Genomic DNA, 20,222 nt, shown 5'->3' with positions numbered 1-20,222 from the left:
CTTCTTCATTATCATCCTGTGGAGTATACTTCGTCAAGCAACCGCACAAGCCCGAGAATTGAAAGTCATTTTGAGGTCGAACGCGCGACGGACTTTGGACCCATCGAAAGTGCGTGTCATCGTGAGGGCAATGGAACGAGCTGATCATCTACGATTAATCTAGGAGACGGTTTGGATGTTCATTTGTGAGTTCGTTCCAATTTTCCTTTTATCTTTTCCTTTCGTTAACATTTCTTTAAATTCAAAAACCGCCTTTATTTAGTGAGTGCCTTATTATTTATGCTTTGCTCGCAACACATCAATCTCTCATCTACATTTTAAATCAATTTTTACTTCATATGCTTAAAGCAAAATTTTGCGTAATTTAAACTATACAGGAATTCAAATAACGGTAACTTGTTTACGTAACTCGCTCGCTTCTTATCATCGTCAGCTGACCAGTCCGGTTTGCTTGCACATCTGTTCTTTTGTTCTCCTAACGAGCTAATATCCCGCTGTATTTTATTGCCTTATTGAATAGATTTTATTTATTTTGTTGCACATTACCGCTATATAGCTATGGCCGAAGAAAAGTTGATTAAGAAACGCGGTGGAATAAAGTCGAAATTGACTATCTTTACTAAATACATAGCAGTGCTTCAATCTGGCGAAAAACCTAGTAGTTTACAACTGCTAGATTTAGAAAGCCGCTTCAATAAATTTAATGCCTTATACGCGGAATATGACAAATTACAGTGTGAGATCGAGACGCTTTCAGACTCTGCAGACGACCAGCTCGCGGAACGCGAAGAATTCGAATGTCATTATCATGCGCTAGTGGCGGCGGCACGCAGTCTGCTCGGAGCGCAGCCGGCACAGCACCGCGAGCGCCTGGATGGTTCCGTATCGAGTTTTGAGGATGCACAGGCAAGTGGTTTTAAATCTAATTGTGTTAGATTGCCTAAAATCAATTTACCCGTCTTTCATGGTCACTATCAACACTGGCTTGAGTTTAGGGATACTTTTGTTTCTTTAATTCATTGCAGGCAAGATATAGATAATATCAATAAGTTGCATTATCTTCGTGCATCTCTGAAAGGTAGTGCCTTGCTCGTTATCGATAACTTGGACTTTAAGGCCGAAAATTATGACTCGGCGTGGGACTTATTGTGCAATAGGTACGATAACAAAAGATTACTTGTTAATAACCACGTCAGGGAACTTTTCAATATTGAATGTATACGTAGTGAATCTTGTTCAGCAATTCGTCGCCTTATAGACGTTACAAATAAAAATCTTCGTGCACTGTCTACCTTAGAACAGCCTACTGAGCATTGGGACACACTTATAATACACATGATGGCCGAGAAACTTGATAGTGTCACTCTCAGGGTATGGGAAGAGCATAGAAACACTCTAACTACCCCACCTTCTTTAGACACATTTATTACCTTTCTTAGGAACAGAGCAGACTTATTGGAGACATTGCAGGAAAGTAAAGGTAACTCACACAAAATAGAAACTTATAAAACGAATTCAAATTTACTTATTGCTACAAAGAGTCAAAAATCAAATGAAAATCTTAATGTAAACAAAAAAAACAATTCATTTCATAAAAAAATATTTACATGTCTCTTATGCAATCAAAATCATTTTCTTTTTAACTGTGAAACATTCAGAGCCCTTCCTATTGAAATGCGTATACAAAAGGCAAACGAGTCTAAGGTCTGTCTAAATTGTTTACGTCCAGGGCATTTAGAAAATAATTGCAACCTTGTACCCTGTAAATATTGCAAAAAAAGGCATAATACGCTATTGCATTTGCATGAGTCACGGCCTATCCCTGAGCCTGCCATTGCCACAACTAGCAACTTTGCCACTTCAAACGAGTCGAAACAGTTTACTACTCCTCCGCATGTTTTGCTTTCCACAGCGCTCGTGAAGGTGGTAGACGGCAAGGGCATCGTGCACTCTGCTCGAATGCTGCTCGACAACGGCAGCACGGCTAATTTCATTACGCAATCGCTCTGCGGTAAGCTGGGTTTGTCACGGCGTAGTGCGTGCTCCACGGTGACAGGTATCAATAATAATACTTCTCATATTACACAGTCTTGTAGCCTTACTATCAAATCCTTCCATAACGATTATAGTCTTGCTGTTGACTGCCTTATTTTACCACATATCACCAAAGCTTTACCTTCTTCATACATAGACATAGAAAATATTCCTCTTCCTATGGGAATAAGTCTAGCGGACCCTTCCTTCAATATGCCGTCAGTCATAGACATCTTAGTCGGTGCACAAGTATTTTGGTCTGTCTTATGCAATAACTCTATTGACTTAGGTAAAAATCAACCTAAGTTATATGAGACAAAACTGGGTTGGCTAATATCTGGGCACGTCGCCCGTCTTAAGTCACCGTCTTCGTCCCCCATTTGCCATTTTGCAAATGAGGAACCCTATCCAGACTTATCACGTTTCTGGGAACTAGACACTGTCGCAGCTAAGCACTCCTTATCTCCAGAAGAGCGTGCCTGTGAGCAGAGCTTCTTATTAAACACCACGCGCAATGACGACGGCGCCTTTATAGTCACTATGCCGCTGAAGGAGAATCCTTCAGTCTTAGGCGATTCATTTCAAATGGCAAGGAACCGCTTTCTATCATTGGAGCGTAAGTTTCATAGAGAGCCTGTCTTTAAAGATAGGTACATGGAGTTCATGCACGAATATGAAAGCCGAGGTCACATGACCGAAAATAAGGAGCTTTCTTCTAGCTGTCTTCAACAAATAAATTATTTTTTACCTCACCATGGTGTCATCCGTGAGTCGAGCCTTACGACAAAACTTCGTACAGTCTTTGATGCTTCTGCAACTTCTAGCTCTGGTTTGTCACTTAATGATATCCAGATGATCGGTCCAACTGTACAAGAAGACCTTTACTCCATATTATTACGTTTTCGTCAACACAAATACGTTGTAACCGGGGACGTAGAAAAAATGTATAGAGCGATTGAGCTCAATCCCGCTCAACGCTCTCTTCAACAAATTGTGTTTAGGTATGATTCATCAGAGCCTTTAAAAACCTACACGCTTAACACAGTGACGTATGGCACAGCATCTGCGCCATATTTAGCCACTAAGTGTCTGGTCAGTTTGGCCTCCAGTGCTATCGATAGTGACGTGAAACAGTCAATTCAACGTGACTTTTACGTTGATGATTATTTAGGCGGTTCGTCAACTGTTGAAAACACTGTGAAGCTTTGCAAAGGAGTCATAACCACTTTAAAAACCGCCAAATTCAATTTAAGAAAATTTCAGTCAAATAGTCAAGAAATTCTTCATCAAATTACGCCTTTATTCTGTCAATCAGACAACGTCTTAGATATCTCAAACAGTGACATTCATGCCTCATCAAAAACTTTAGGTTTAAACTGGATCTGCGATTCAGACATCCTATCGTATTCTATAAATATTGAACTTCGTGAAAAGGTAACTAAGCGACACATACTTTCAGTCATCAGTCAAATTTTCGACCCACTGGGCCTCGTGGGACCGTGTGTTGTCGAAGCCAAAATGATAATGCAGAGGTTGTGGATCGAACAATGTTCATGGGATGAAGAGGTCTCACAAGAGATACAACAACTATGGCTGTCATTTGCCAACACGTTACCCCTTCTTAACCGATTACAGGTTCCTCGCTGGGTTTTTACAAATGACCCTGTTTTCCGTGAAATTCATGTATTTTCAGACGCATCAGAGCGAGCGTATGGGGCTTGCCTCTACATTCGCTCCGTAGATACCTTAGGTTCAGTCAAGGTGCACCTCTTGACCTCGAAGAGTAGAGTAGCGCCAATAAAGCCAACAACAATACCTCGTCTCGAACTACTCGGGGCTCTACTGGCTGCAAGGCTGTGTACCAAAGTATTATCATCTTTATCTTTACCCATCACCATTTGCAGATTCTGGTGTGACTCAATGATTGTATTAGGGTGGTTATCTACATCACCTACTAATCTTAAAAGTTTTGTTCGCAACCGTGTGCATGAAATACAGGAGAGCACGGAGAGTTATACGTGGAGTTACGTACCGTCGAAGGACAATCCGGCGGATCTTGTTTCTCGAGGGCTGAAGGCTGACCTCATCAGCGATTCATCGTTGTGGTGGTCGGGGCCACCTTATTTATCAAAAAATGAAGCTTTTTGGCCAAAAATGCCCAACGTTAGCGTGAAACAGGATCTACCCGAGTTGATTACTTGTTCTTTTGCGCTTGATAATAATGCTGATAACACTGACTTAATAACTAACTTAATCAAAAATAAATCTAAATTAACAAACTTACAAAACACGATAGCATATTTACAAAGATTTATTTACAATTGCCGGCATCCAACAAATAAATTAACTAGACATCTTTCAGTTCATGAACTTCAAAACTCATTGAAATTAATCATACGTAAATCTCAGTCGGAAATGTTCCCTGATGAATATGCTATTTTTAGAGCCGGGAAGGTTCTGCCTAACAAAAACCGATTGATTGCTTTAAGTCCATTTATAGATTCTGATTACATAATTAGGGTTGGTGGGAGACTAGACAATTCTCCTTACAGTTACGAAACAAAGCACCCAATTTTGTTATGCAGCAAACATCACTTTACGCAAATGCTTTTTCAACAATATCATATTAAATATTTACATGCACCCCCTCAACTTATGTTAGGAAATATAAGACAAACTTATTGGCCCTTAGGTGGCAAAAACCTTTCAAAAAGTATCGTCAATAAATGTGTGCGATGTTTCAGACACAAGGCTGAAACTGTTCAACCTATCATGGGTCAGCTGCCAGTTTCTAGAACGGAGCTAGAGTTCCCATTTTTACATTGTAGCGTTGACTACGCCGGGCCAGTATTGATAGCGGACCGAAAGGGTAGAGGTTGCAAACTAATAAAGTCTTTTTTGGCAATCTTTATTTGCAATTCGGTTAAAGCCTGTCATATCGAACTCGTTACGGCTCTATCTAGTGAAGCGTACATGGCCGCCTTAAATCGTTTTGTTTCACGTCGCGGCAAGCCTGAAAGCATCACGTCTGACAACGGTACCAATTTCGTTGGTACTTGTAACGAGCTAGCTCAATTCCTCGTACAGTCGGACCTAGAAGGTCGCATTGCTCAAGAAGGCATCGAATTTAAATTCGTGCCGGCTTATACACCCCATTTCAATGGCTTAGCTGAAGCAGCCGTACGTTCTACAAAACATCACCTTAGACGCTTGTTACAATTAACTCATTTGACCTATGAGGAGATGGCTACATGCCTCACTCAAATAGAGGCAGTACTAAATTCTCGTCCTCTCACCCCTCTTTCCACTGATCCCTCAGATTTTTCCGCTCTCACTCCTGCTCACTTTTTAATTGGACGCTCACTTATGTCCGTTCCTCAGCCGCAGGTTCCTGATACGAACATCAACCGCATCGAGAGATTCAGACGAATTGAGTTGCTGAAACAACACTTTTGGAAGCGCTTTTCCTTGGAGTATGTTACACTGCTTCAAGAAAAGACGAAATGGCGAACTTCAACTAAGGAGCTGAAACTTAACTCTCTTGTTCTCGTCAAAGAAAAGGCGTTGCCACCACTACTGTGGTCTCTAGGACGAGTCACTCAGCTCTACCCTGGTAGCGATGGAGTCACTAGAGTCGCGGAGTTAAAAACTAAGAGAGGCACCATACGAAGAGCCTTTAATAATATTTGCCCTCTTCCAGTTCTTTGAAGTCTTCACACTTCAACCCGGGGAGCATGTTGCGAACCGGTCTTATACCCGCTCGGCACGAGACGCGGGGGAGGACGACACGGCAAGCGTGACGTCACGGCGAGCGGCAGCGGCGCAGGGGCACTCGCCTTATCGACAGCCACCGGCGACGGTCGACCCCTATTATTTATTTAAATTTAAATTCAACGAAGACACTTGTGATTGAGACGGCGAATATACCAGTCCTATTGTAATACAGTCCACTTTTATTTCACGTCCCTTAGGACCCTAACACTCTTGTTCAGGCGTTGATTATATAATAACATATAATAAAATCGCGAAGAAGTATCTGTACTTTTATTTATATATGTTAAGGTAAAATTCAGAGCTAAACCGTTAATTAGTTTCGAGAACAAACAAAGAAATGCCATCTATACAATTTATTGCAAACTAACAAATAAAAAGGTATATCATTAAGAAACTCTCGATTTGTTATCTTTTCAACGACTGTTTATTGTAAACAAATTTTAATTCAACATTCTTACAATGTTGTTTAAATACTTTTGCATATCTTTTTTACATTTTATACTTCTTTTTTAGTATGACATGCCTCAAATTGTCGAGATTCAATACTTTTAATTTTTTATTTCACCGAAGTTTCGCAACCCACAGTTTTAAATATGTAATAAAGTTAGTATGTATGAATTAATACCCCATTTCTTCATACATCTTTAAAGCGACACAACTCGATTACGGTTACGGACACTTCTTACTTCATTGTCACGCACTATCAGATGTTTAATGAAACGGCATGTATCTAGACTTAATATTTCAGGTATCCCCATTCGCACAGAAGTAGTGCTGTACCCTACTCCAGCAGACACAGGGATTGTCGTCAATATCTTGAGAATATTGGTCGAAATACACTGGTGGCTACTGGTAGCCCTGATGACAGGTGTGGACTGCTTGGTTGCTACCTCGCTAGTCTTAGTGGGATATAAATTCAGGTTTGAACAAATTCAAAAGTACTTTTCCTCCTATCCTATTTATATATCCTTTTTAGGAACCAGGCTGTTGTCGGTGTAGCCTCCTTCTCTCCTCACGTTTCTTAGCCATTTTTCGTAGCAGTACAGCTCCTTGTTAAAGGGTTCGTCATCTATATCTGCCGCCAAGCAGTAATGGGAGCATTATTGGTTTTTGTTAAGGCAAGTGTGCTGGTGAAATTACATGGGATGTATCAACTTATGTCACTCAGATCTTTAAATGGCGAAGATATGATAGGCACTTCCACTGCGCCCGTCACGCTCACCTTACTGCTTGGCGGCACAAATTCTTATTTATCTTTTCAAATGGCCAAACATTATAACACAAGGCCATCCCAAGCCTGTCCAAGCTTCGTTAAAGTTAAAATTAAATCGGCCATATTAATCCTACATTGATCATCTTGCAGGACTCTGGCAGCGTACTTCGGCAGTCTCCGGCAGAAGTATTTGCAGCGCTCGGGCGAAAACTTGGATGTTTTAGAGAAGGATTTCCGCAAAGATTTCATCGCAGGCATCAAATTTCATAAAGAAATATTATGGTAACATATAATTGTTTTTTAACTGTAGTAGTCAAACGATGGCCCTCCTCACATCGTGCTCTGCATGCCCTAACACCTGCACGCTTGAAGATTTAACGGCGGCTACTAGCGACGCGGTCGACGTGGCTGAGTTTTGCGCCACAACAGTATAGTGTATGCCATCAATACCTACTATAACAAGAGGAAGTACTCATGTACACTGGGCTACACAGCTGTGGGTCACTGCTACGGCGAGTTAGACAAACTTTAAAATTCTTCGTTGAAAATTGTAACGTTTAATTGGCATTTAAAAAGTGACAATCAATGTGTACCCAGTCCAGAGCCCGACTGTTGTAGTGAGAGAGTAATTGCTTTTCAATAGAGAGTTAATAGTTCGACCCTGTGACGAGTTATACCCTGTTTTGATTAGAAATCAAAGAAGGAAACATTATGTTGAAATCTGCATGTCCAAGATGCTACACAACCGCTGGAAAACATATTAAGTCCTCAACCTGCTTAGGTCTAGCGTGACCATGACCTAAAACTGTCTCCATCGTCATAATTAGCTGACGGTGATTGTGGTGTGATTTAATTTGTTGTAATCTGTTTTTACCAGGATCCAGCGTTACCTCCAATACGCTTTGGGGAGCACGTACAGCATTCAAATCACTGAAAGCCTCTTATTGCTGTCAATAACAATGATCAAAATGGTGGTAAGTATACTGTCGTACCTCTAGTGCCTCTACCAAAAGAGTCAACCTCAAAAATCTGTTGTGACTTACACCGAAAAAACCCGACCTCAAAACTTTATTGTGACTGACACCGAAAAGAGCAGATTTTAAAACTATATTGTGACTGACACCGAAAAGAGCCGACCTTAAAAGTTTATTGTGACTGACACCGAAAAGCGCCGATCTTAAAACTTTATTGTGACTGGCACCGAAAAGAGCCGATCTTAAAACTTTATTGTGACTGGTACCGAAAAGAGTCGATCTTCAAAACTTTATTGTGCCTGAAGCCGAAAAGAACCGACTTCAAAAGTTTGTTGTGACTGACGCCGAAAAGAACCGATCTCAAAAGTTTGATTATGCGCTTTTGCTATGCTCGTTATCGCGATCTCCTCAACAATAGCTGAAACGCATATGGAAGTATTAGAAGTATTAGTGCGGGAAAAATTTTAATGCGAGCTGAGGCAGTAACGACCCTTAATTCGTACATGTCCCGTAGTCTCGCGATTGATAGTTAATAAACACACAATGTAGGCAGGCAATATGGTTTAATATTACACTCCAGCACTCCATTTCCATCGAAGATGCGCTAGGAGAGAATTGAAATTTTGTCGAACAAATTTCAATCCTCGTCTCGTCTCATCTCGTCTCACCTCGCTGATGGAAAAGCACCTTTATGAAGCTTTTCTCTGTGTCTGTGTGTGTCTATGACATTCTAGCTCCCAAACGAATGGACCCAGAGATGTGCAGTTGGTTAAAACCCAGGTAGCCCGTCCAAGTTTTAACCCATTTTTGCTCAAAATCGTGGGCAGAAACGGCGAGTACGGAATTTGTTATAATTCCATACTTATAATGTAGATGTAAAAAAATCTTTTATAGACGAAAAAGAGGCAACTCCACATCGATTCAAGTTTATACGATCTAACGATTTTTTGTATCGATTTATTGCGATGAGATTTTGAAGCGAATCAATAAAAAGGCAAATCGAATCGTGTAGATCAGAAAGCAATAAAATGTTGTAATAACATCACTCAATTTGAACTGAACATGATTTACACCGAATATTTAGTGGTAATTAGTTTTCCAAACTCAACCTTACAATGTATCGGGGAATTTTAAATTTAAACTATTTTAACACCGTAAACTCAAGGCAAAAGCAGCTCTGGAAAGTTAGTCTCAACATTACCTATAACAGTCTGTAGTAACAGGTTTAATCATTTGTCCTGCCTAAAATGAGTTATTCTATTTTTACACAGGCATTGGAACGCAATTCAACCAATCTCATCGCAAACTTCAGCTATATATCGTGTGTGATCGCGTTAACGGGAGCCTACATGCTGTCGGGTGGTAATATCATGATTGAGGTGAGGTCTTCATTTTTATTTGGATTTCTCTTAAGCTTAAAAAAGTAGTAAACTGATTTTACTTTGGAGTGGAAGTATGAAATACGCTCAGACTGAGTAGGTACTAAGCACGTGCGTTACGCCTCTCCCGCTGTAGATGTTTCCATACAAAATTTTGTACTAAGTTATGTGAGTCCGGGGTCTTTTTTAGTTCAATAGCGTAGAACGTTGATTGAGGAATGTATGCGGTTTTATTGAGTTCACAATTTACAATTTGAAATAGTACAAGTTAAGCCGTAACTCAAGCGACTAGGAGCTTGTATTCGAGTTACTGGTTAAATGTGAACTGCCACGCCGCCGCCGGTGTGCGATCCTTTATACCAGCCGGTGAGTGGCATCGCGTCGCTTTGTAGATCATCGAGAATGTTCTGGAATGTCGCTTGTCGCCAGGACGCAGACCCGGAATGTGTTTTGTATTGATGCAAAAACTATTCTCTTATGGTTATTTATTGCGTCCCAAGATAACGTTGCGATTATCGAGTTATGGTATGCATTAGATGTTATCTTCGTATAATGTCATGGTGCAATTAAGGTTGCTTATTGTTTATGGATCTTGGCGCTGTTGGTGGTCATTCCATATCTATTATTATATATCTCAATGTGTGATGATGTGACCTCCTTACATCGTCATACCACCTTTTTATCACCTTTTCTCTGGTTACTGGCCACTTGTTTTCAAATTTTGAATCGTTTTTTAATTCCTTTGCTTCGTCATTCTCTGTTTGTTTCGTTCCGTCATCACTCCCTGCTCAATCGCTGTAGCGAGCAGTACTGCTGTAATTTTTAATTGCGTCTAATTTTGATTCTTTTACCAGTTCCCAACCTAAATCATGTGCCAATTATAATGCTAATCTAATCTAGTAATACTGTATAACTTGGCCCTTTCGGGGTAAGTCTGTCTCATGTTTAGTATTTAAGAAGGGAGTGTTTTGTAGCGTTGTACCTGTTTTTTATATACCTTTTCTTGTTACAGTCTTTTCCTTTTGACTTAACTATGGAATAAACTTTTGTGGACCGAAGAATTATATTTTATCGCCATGATTCCGGTCACGGCACATTAGCTAACTTCTCAACTACATTATTACAATTTTACTATAGCACGTTTACTTTACTTAGCACTTTGTCTCAAAGCAGGTACATTTTATTATGATTAGCCTGTGCTCCACCGGTGGTGCACCCCGATATGAACGTGTTAATGTGGTTCTTCGTACTTTGTTTATAAATGCTTGTTGAACAGTAAGACGGGCGAAATATTTATATGGCGTACATTTCTTTCTCTCCTGCATTTGCGTAATTTATGGTTGTGGTGTGTGTCCATGGCACCCGCGTTACAGGGTTTCCGTAGTGAGAGGCCATGAGCGTGAGCGTTAAAATTAAAAAATGAATAAATCGATACTTTTGTTTTCTTAAACAAACCAACGTTTCGAGCCCTTTACAGTTCACACGGTTACTACTAACTGAGATGGTAAAAAGTTATGTCTAAGGCTGATTACACATGGTACCATGGTGGCGGCGTTTCTTGCTGCTGCGACGACGCCGCAATGGTTACGGCGTCATACCGCAGCACCAGCGGTGAAAATCCAGCCCAAACGGCGTCATCTACTAAAATCGTACATTAGTAGAAAATTACGGTAACACTCGCCGCCGTGTGTATACAAATGCAAGGGCGACTACAACTGCGACGCCGCGGTGCCGCTATTGTTACGATGCCGTGTGTAATTACCCTATTATTAATGCAAACCACACTTTTTTCCAGTGTAGTTACAATTCGATGGTTTTCTAGAATAGCGGCCTATCTCAAATTCACATAATCCATCAGAAAGATTGTTTAAAAACATCTGCAGAATGTCTTAGAGCGGTTACACACGCGCGACTTAAAGCAGCGATGAGAACGCTATGCAAACGCGCTACTGCGTCGAAAGAAACGCGCGATTGCATCGCTACACTAAACTCGTGATTTATAAGCGATTGCATCGATGCAATCGCGCGTTTGTAGCAGCAAATTGTTATTAATTTTAAATACCTTATTTTTAATTAACCACAAAAACATTCCAATTTACGCTACATACATTTTAGTAAATATTTTATTTTAACAGTATTAATTATACTCAATTATTCTTTTTAATTATAAGGCAATTATAAATAAACAACATATTAACATATTAATAAGTATGCGTTAGAATAGTGTCGTTTCCATAGTGTAATAAATTTGAAAATCTAGACCTCGGTACAGATGGTACAGAGAAAAACTACGTTAGTTCTATCATGATATCGAGTTCTTAGGTTTTCGCGATTGTTACACATAGGAAATGATACTATTTTTCCAGTCAATCGTGGCCATGGGACCTGTAAAGGGCCCGACGTTACGGGGTTTGTTTGATAAAACAAATATACGTGATTTAAATCCGGAAAAATAGTTTCATTTTCTATCATGATGTTACATTTAACCTAGATTAATTATTGTTATCGTATTGTCCACCATCAGGCTGAGAAAATTCCTAAGGCGATATTCTACTCAGGCTGGGAGTTCACCCGTTCAGGCAAGCGCCTGCGCTCATTGATTGTGGTCACCATCATCCGGAGTCAAGTTCCCGTCTTCATGACTGCTTTTGGAATTATTATGCTGTCACATAATAATTTTATTTTGGTGAGTTATTGTCCCTAAACCTGAATCAGAGACGCACAAGACCGGAGAGTTTGGCAGGAGCGAAAGGAGACCTATACCCAGCAGTGGGTGACATGGGGCTGAAAATGATGATGATGATATAATAGATAAATTAATGAGCACTTTATTTCTTTGTTTTTTTCGTAAACAACCATAAATTAAGACACAAAAACCAAAATTCGGAAAATGAACAAAGAAACGAATTTTGTGAAAAATAAATAAAGAAACAAAAAACAAATAAAAATAGAACGGGTATCGATTTATTACCTATATTATTCACAAAATACTAACAACCTCTTAGGACTATATTACTAACACCATAAACAACACTTTTTTTCTATGACTTTGTAGGCCATACGAATATTTCATCCGGCCCGGGAATCGAACCTGGCACCTCTGCATGGCACTCCGGCATGGTAACCGTTCGGCCACGAAGGCAGTTTATATTTATATAAATATAAACTTTTAAGTTTTTACTTTTTTGTGTGACAGTATACACACTTTTCGAGCTGCATTTAGTAATTAGTAAGATAGTAACTTCAAACGTGCAAGCGTCCTCCTCAAAGACCCTCATCCCCGCTTTCTTTTCTTACCGCACAGAGTTATCACTGTTCAGAGCCATCTATTTCAATATTTTTATTTTAATACGAAAGTAAAATCTGGTAAATTAATATAAGTCATGGAACAAAAACATTTAACCGACGATTAGTTATTAATGCACCCTGTATAATGAATGGATTACTTTCAAATGTTTGTAGAATGCAGTTTGTTATTTGTTTCAGATTCTCAAAAACTCATATTCATTCTTTGCTGTAATGTATTAGAAGCCGATCCCGCATTAAAATGGGAAAAAGGAAGCAGCAGAGCACTTAAACTGCACATGAGCATTTTGTTACCCAATAACTCCTAGAAGTCATGTATCGCCGTTTTTAAATAAAGAAAAACTATTATATACGTATTCGCGTCGGTTTATACATTTTGCCACATTACTTTTTGGTATAATAAAACATAAATACCGTTTTACCTATTTCATAATTTTATATGGTCTTCGCAATCACGCCTTGGTCGGCTAATTATCCAATGCCACGGAACTGCAGCATTTCAAGGGAGCTTTAAGCATGCCGCGGCGAAAAAATAGAGTAATTTGCCTCCTCCTATTCGCAATGTAGCTTCTTTTGTATGGCTTTCCCAAAAGAATTAAAGAGTTACTAAAGCTGTTGTTAATTTATTTTAGTATTACTATGCTGACCGGATATCATTCTTATTGTTATTAATTTTATTTTATATTGTTTAAGAGCAATACAAGAATACAAGATATTTATTCGCTGAAAAATGTAGTTAACATTGCGTGTCTTAATATATTAATTTAGATCTTAAATTTCACCATAAACTTGGCATGCGAATATTTTACACCATTCTTTTTTTTAAATTTTAGATGTAGCATGCATTAACGTTAAATTAAAATAAATAGCGTAAACAAACAACAAGAAAAGGAATTTAACCGGTAAATAGGAAGTCAAAAATGCAACATACAATAGTTAAGTTTTACATTTTATGTTATCAAGTAAAAAATCACCAATATTGTAGTAGCATTAAGTAACTAAAAAAATAGGCAATTTCATTTTAAATTGTCTACAATTGAATTCTTTAACAGCATCTGGTAATTTATAAAATAATTTGGGTGCTAATACGAACATCGTTCTACTGCAAAATTCCAAATTAGGGCGTTGTTTGGGCCGTATTTCTATTTTATTTCTTATATTTCTTGGATATCTTGTTTTGACTATATTAAAGTTGCTTAGATTTTGTTTGACACAAACACAAGCCTCGTAAAGCACGCTGCATACTGTAATAATTTTAATCTAAATTAGGTTTTGTTATTTAAAATGTTTACGTTACAGATCAAATACTTGTTATTCTTTTCAGTTTTTGTCCAATAGGCATAGCCATTCTACCTCTTCTCAGGCTTCAGCTGAAAATCAGGACTGTGGCTCTGCCCAGCTTTAAGCTGAGCTGGCTAACCTTTTCGGCTATTATTATGTATTTAGTAATCTTTTTTTAATTGTTTATTAACTAATTTAAATTAAGATATAATTATTACTATTCATTGTATATTTATTTGTAATAGCCGAATAAAGGTTTATTTCTTTATTTATTTTTAATAAACACTATTCATTCTTACGCTTCAATAAATATCGAAATAGGAAAACGGATTTTCAATTCATCCAGCGTCTCCATCATCACAAAAATTGGACATTATTCACTGTCTACGTGGTTCACGTGTGCATTCCTTCAGCACAGCTGGACGTTCAGTGGCTGACTTTATCCATTCTGGTGGCAACCGCTGCCTGTGCTCTAGCCATTTTTCATTTAGGTCCTGTATAGAATAACACACGACAGAGACTTCAGAATACACACGCTTATTGTTGGTATGCCTGCTATGAACATGCAAGTGTGCCAGCTACCTACAGTATAAAGGTGCTATACTGAAAGGACCTCACAGGTTTTGTAAAGGTCAGAGGTTGGATATCTGAAAGGAAGGTTCCATCCCACCTTGAGTATCGCACGTTGCGCTCGTTCCAGCCGAAGAAGTTGCTGCTTGGAAGATCCACCCCAAACTGTTATGCAATATGTCGTGAGAGATTGACAGAGAGCCAAATACACAAGTCTCAATACTTTCACGTCAGCAACGAGACTGAGGTTTTTAAAAACATAAAATAATTTACGTAACCGTAGGGAAAGACTCTCAATATGATAGCTAAAAGAAAGTGTGCTATCTAGTTGGACACCCAAGTATTTCATGTAGTGAGTGCGGAGTAAGGATGGACAAGAGCAGGAATTTTTAGAAAAGGAAGGACACGAATGAGCCTTAACAGTGAAACTGGTGGCGGATGGAAGACCACGACTTGAAAGAGAGAAAGGGAGACACATTGTTTTATCCACGTTAAGGGTGAGAAGATTCTGAGAAAGCCATGCAGAAACTGAATTAAAGCCCAATTGCGCATAGTAAAACACGGACTCCCAGGATTCGCCAAAGAATATCAAGGCAGTATCATCGGCATATGTAAAAATAGAACCGTTTCTTAATTGCATGTTACATAGGCCTTTAATATACGCTAAAAATAAGGTAGGGCCGAGAATACTGCCTTGGGGCACACCATACGTAATCGGAAGTTCCTTACTGTTTAAATCTCCAATCCTAACATACTGTCGTCTATCAATAAGATAACTTACAAAAAGGTCAAGCTGAAGTCCTCGAATACCCAACCTTTCCAGTTTAGTAATGAGTAGTGGTACTGATATTGTATCGAATACTTTGGCGAGGTCGAGGAAAACAGCCATCACCTTCTGCTTGTTATCAAGTTTAGCAACGACTTCGTTAGTTAGGTCTGATACAGCGTTATTTGTAGAAATACCAGGCCGGAAACCATACTGAGAGGTAGACAACAATTTCTTTTTTCCAGGGAATTCATCGGCTATTTAAAAGTCTCTCTAGAATTTTACACAGGGTGGGCAGAATTGAAATAGGTCTATAGTTGTTTATTTGACCTCTGTCCCCACTCTTGAACACCGGATGAATTATAGCGAGCTTGAAGGAATCGGGGAAGACACCGGTAATAAAGGAAAGATTACATAGGAACGTTATTGGGGAAACTAAAGTATGTATGATTTTTTTAAAAAGGAGCCAGAAATGCCGTCATTGCCCACAACACAGTCACTACGAAGATTCGCCACAATTCCCTCCACCTCGACCTCATCAGTAGGTAACAGGACAAATGTGTTTGCACTAGAAATAGAACACGAATCAGAGGAATGGTCAATGGGACCCGCGGGGATACCTTCAGCCAAACTACGTCCAATGTTAGCGAAATATAAATTAATATTGTCTATTGAATTAACAGGACTAGCAGATACGAGTTCAAGCGCAGGTTTTCTCTCTTTGGAAGCGAAACAGATGTTCTTAATAACTTTCCAAAGTTTTTTATTGTTATTTTGAGCATTACGTAATTGCTCCCTGTCATATTCAGATTTAGCTTTATATAAGATTGTCGAGCAATAATTTCTATATCTCGCATAGGTGGTCTTGAGGACATTATCTTTTGGTGATTTTTTGACTTTCAGGTGAAGCTGGTCACGATTTCTGAGGCACCTTAGAAGTCCCAGAGTCATCCATGGCTTCTTAAGTGTTTTACGATTTGAGACAACTTTGATAAGGGTATTTGCCGTCATGGCACGGTTTAAGGAGTTAAGAAAATAGGGAGTAGCTAGGTTTACTTCTGTTATATTATATAATTGTTTAAAATCAAAGTTTAAAAGGTCAAGTTCTAAATTTACATAGTCAAGTAATTTAATGGTTTTTGTTTTTTTGAGAATTTGCTATGGAAGGTTTAGCTTTAAGGAAGAATAAAACAGAATCATGATCGGTGATTGATGTATGCGCTATAAAACAGTAGGCTGGGCATTTTGTTTTTAAAATAACGTGGTCTATACAAGAGTAATTATTATGAGTGGGGAGAGAGTGAGAAAATAGGTCAATAAAGCAGAAAATAGGTAGTAAAATAATGAGAATAGTTTGATTTGTATATCTCGTTTGGTCCAGCCATCCTAACGGACACCCAAGGGCCAATAAGTCAAGAGGCCTGCTGATCGCGATATAAGACAGCATGGTTCGGTATCTAGGTCACCAGATGTCGCGACGAGTACCAAAATTTGCAGTTTTTGTAACTAATGACAAACCGCATTTTTTTTTGTATGTTATGGCAGCAAACAAGCATACGGCCCGCCTGATGGAAAGCGGTTACCGTCGCCTATGAACGCGGTGTCACGAGTCAAACACAAAAACCAATACAATAATTGTGTTATCAATGTGTTAAATTTCTTTGAATTTAAAATTTTATTTATTTAATTTAAATTTCTTTTGCTCTAATGTAAAATACCTGCCATTATGTGTAATTATTTTGTTCAATATCAAAATCAGTTCTCGTAACAAAAAAAATAACAACGTTATCAACTATTTATTCTCCGTCTGTAATAAGTCCTTTCTGGACTTTGTATGTGTGTTTTGCAGAGGTAACCTAACAATCAATTAGATCAAAATCGTACTGTCATTTTTACAAATATTATATATTTATAATATGTAATGTAAAACATGTAAATGGTATCAATATCAATCGAGTGGCCCGCGAAATCGGGAATAAACTAATTTAAATGTTATCCTGCACATAATAAGAACTAAAATCATCGACCTTCACTCTTATACCGGTGATTTTTCAATCCTATTCCTGATTAAATCAAAATTCGTAAGTTCTAAGTGCGCTTATGCACATGAAAATAATATTTTTTATTTTACCGTTATACATAGGTAGGTAATTCACAAACTTACCTCCGACAATTAGCCATCAATATTGATAATTTACGATGACGATTAAACAGCTCAGCCGCAAATTTTGTCAAAATCCTCTCGTCTCAACGGAGCGGTAATGACTAATTTGTGAAACAAATATATGCTTGAAGTTCCCGTGACATGCGACAGGAGATGTTGTGTTTAGCGCATTAAAAATGTCGTAAGTGCCAAATTCATTTTAGCGGAAGAACTCTAAAACTAAAGGTATAAAAAAAATCCGTAACGACACTAGTCGATCATGCATAAATATCATTAATTATCTAATTTTTGTCCTAACAACCCGTAGCATTTGGAGAATAAATCGAAAAAATGTGAAAATTAGATGTTATTTCGTGATTTTTATCTATCTAGGAAACTTTATTGTTTTATGTTTCTGATTAATGTCTATGCTTCAATATATCGTGTAGTTACTCATACAATATTTTATTTTCAACTTTAAAGTGGATTTACCCCACTAAAATCAAATCGAAGATTAGGAATTTTTCCTCTGCTCTTTCTTAATGGAACATGCCCGGATTGAAGCCGACAGTTTGAGTCTTGCTTAATTTTCCAGCTTGCACGTGAAACACTCGATTTCAAAAATAAGGGGAGTAAGGAGTAAGGGGACAGTATACCTCTACAGTGTGTTTTTTAAATTGGGACATTATGAGGTCGGTCTGGGTATTATATTATATTATATTTTTATTTTATTATATTATATTTTTGTTGTGTTCCTAGCTTCGTCGTTTTATATTATAAACAATAAGCGTTATGGTTTTTAGGCACTTATAATCATCGGTCAGGGTGACAAAGACAAAGAAAGTATCTGTCCAGAAACGAATTCAAGAAGTTGTGGATATAATGAAATGGCGCTGATGCAGAAAATCGGAATCAGTAGCGAGTACCATAGACAATAGAATTTTGGTCAAAACTAAAAATAGCCCCTTTGTGATATGGTTTATGAAATTATAATCACGCAAAGTGACACTTTCTTTCTAAATAATTCGAATCCTGTTATGTAAATATTCCATTAATAAAGGATTGGCATTGTAGCGGTTTTCACTTAAACTTCAAATATGGACCAATTCCCAAGATTTAAGACCCTGAATGTCTAGTTGAGAAGTTAGTTATAAAATTAAGTCATTCGTTCCAGTCTGGTTCTTTGCAACGTTCCGAAAATCTGGTGCAAAGAGTGTTACCGGTTCTCCAATCCAAATTATTTACTTTTATGATTACATTTTTTTTATCACAAACTGTACACTCTGGAGTACGAATGCCTTTCTTTCCATATTGAAAGCATACTATTTCGTGTGATTATTTACAATTCGTAAGAATGGGAATTAGTGGAACATCTAAGACATATTTTTTTTTCCAAATAGAGATACAAAAGCCCTAATGTATATTTAACGCACAAATATACTCCACAGGTAAACTCTGTTGAGCGCTATAACAAAATCATCGTGGCAGCTGTCTCCACGTTCATAGACGAGAGTCACAGTCACAGATCTTGGGATCTAAATGTCCCAAACAATATTGCTGTTAGTAACATCACGTCTGGAGAGAAATCGTATCCCACAATCTTGATATCGATCAATCCGAAGATTTTTTACGCCTAGGGACGAATATGCGGAAAAAACCGGTAAACTTAGAGAAAATTTCGATCATGTTTTTTTTTTTTTTTTTTTTTTTTATAAAATATAGGTGCGCATTTGACCTCCATCTCACCTGATGGAAAGTGACGATGAGGTCGACGATGGAGCATGCACACCTAAATAATGCCTATTCACTCTCGCCTTGAAAAGGTCCAAGTTATAACGTTCAGGGAACAAGTCTGCAGGCAGGGAATTCCACTCCATAGCCGTTCGCCATATAAATGTGGAAGCGTAACGCTTCGTGCGAATCTTTGGAATATCCACAACATAGGGGTGGAACCCAAGCCTACGCCTAGTCCCCCGGTGATGGAAAGGGGAAGGCGGAATTAAATCATGTAATTCCATCGCACACTCTCCGTGATATATCCTGTAAAATACCGATAAGCAGGCAACTTTACGGCGGTGTTCAAGGCTCTGCAGCTTCGCCTCCACTAATTCCGAGTCACCTATAAGTCTCTTGGCACGGTTGTCAATTGAATCCAAAGTGGCCAGTTGATATGTCGCAGAGCCATCCCAAAGGTGGCAGCAGTACTCCATGCACGATCGGACTTGTGCCTGGTACAGCTGGAGCAACTGTCCCGGTGTAAAGTACCGCCTCACCCTGGAAAGGATCCCAAGCTTCCTTGCTGCATTTTTGGCCGTGGATTCAATGTATCTGCCGAAGTTCAAATTGGACGACAGGTCCATTCCAAGTAGCTGGAGACAATCGGCTATCGGTATGGATATATCACGAAAAGTCGGAGTCAGCTCAAAGGGACTCCGTTTTGTGGAGAATAGACACGCCTGCGTTTTGGTAGCGTTAAATTTGACAAGATTGGCATTGCCCCAATCGGAGACTGCCTGGAGTGTCAAATCTAAACGGCTAACCATGGACTCTCGACAAGACTGGATTTCCTCTCCACTGACCCTTGCATTGGTCAAGTACCTATCTACAACTGTGCTGTCATCAGCATACGCAAAGGTACCTGGAATTAACATATCATTGATATGCAGCAGAAAGAGAGTTGCAGACAGTACGGAACCCTGAGGAACTCCGGCATCTATCGCCATATGTTCGGAAGAGTAGCCTTCTAAGACCACTCGAATCGAACGTTCGCTCAAGAAATCCG

The 20,222-nt window shown here is 38.8% G+C and overlaps 2 protein-coding genes across 4 annotated transcripts; both read left to right on the top strand.

Annotated features, from left to right (window-relative positions):
• Nucleotides 1-6: 6 nt before the first annotated feature.
• Nucleotides 7-6,009, top strand: LOC113236389. Of its 3 annotated transcripts, none has more exons than XM_026472423.1 (2): nt 7-906; nt 5,416-6,009. In XM_026472423.1, exons 1-2 carry the CDS (start codon nt 559-561, stop codon nt 5,740-5,742), a joined length of 675 nt encoding a protein of 224 aa, XP_026328208.1. In that variant the 5' UTR covers nt 7-558; the 3' UTR covers nt 5,743-6,009. The 3 variants fall into 3 exon arrangements, 1 of the variants encoding a protein (XP_026328208.1); XR_003310953.1 differs by lacking the exon at nt 7-906 and adding an exon at nt 1,663-2,011; XR_003310952.1 differs by lacking the exon at nt 7-906 and adding an exon at nt 1,663-2,056.
• A 513-nt stretch (nt 6,010-6,522) lies between these two features.
• Nucleotides 6,523-12,902, top strand: LOC113236390. The gene is made up of 6 exons (XM_026472425.1): nt 6,523-6,728; nt 7,172-7,303; nt 7,899-7,995; nt 9,267-9,374; nt 11,899-12,060; nt 12,861-12,902. Exons 1-6 carry the CDS (start codon nt 6,523-6,525, stop codon nt 12,900-12,902), a joined length of 747 nt encoding a protein of 248 aa, XP_026328210.1.
• Nucleotides 12,903-20,222: the final 7,320 nt, after the last annotated feature.

Source organism: Hyposmocoma kahamanoa, unplaced genomic scaffold (assembly GCF_003589595.1).
Source record: "Hyposmocoma kahamanoa isolate Upper Pololo Valley unplaced genomic scaffold, ASM358959v1 91901, whole genome shotgun sequence".
Classification (NCBI taxonomy): Eukaryota; Metazoa; Arthropoda; class Insecta; order Lepidoptera; family Cosmopterigidae; genus Hyposmocoma; species Hyposmocoma kahamanoa.
The sequence above is the reverse complement of the archived record's forward strand: the minus strand, read 5'-3'. Positions and strand labels throughout refer to the sequence as shown.

Excerpts from the sequence above, each read along its gene's own strand:
- LOC113236389 (XM_026472423.1), top strand. The coding sequence starts at position 559 with ATGGCCGAAGAAAAGTTGATTAAGAAACGCGGTGGAATAAAGTCGAAA. Across the intron at positions 907-5,415 it reads CGAGTTTTGAGGATGCACAG|CCGCAGGTTCCTGATACGAA; the intron begins GCAAGTGGTTTT and ends TCCGTTCCTCAG.
- LOC113236390 (XM_026472425.1), top strand. The coding sequence starts at position 6,523 with ATGAAACGGCATGTATCTAGACTTAATATTTCAGGTATCCCCATTCGC. Across the intron at positions 7,304-7,898 it reads TTTCATAAAGAAATATTATG|GATCCAGCGTTACCTCCAAT; the intron begins GTAACATATAAT and ends TGTTTTTACCAG. Across the intron at positions 12,061-12,860 it reads CACATAATAATTTTATTTTG|ATTCTCAAAAACTCATATTC; the intron begins GTGAGTTATTGT and ends TATTTGTTTCAG.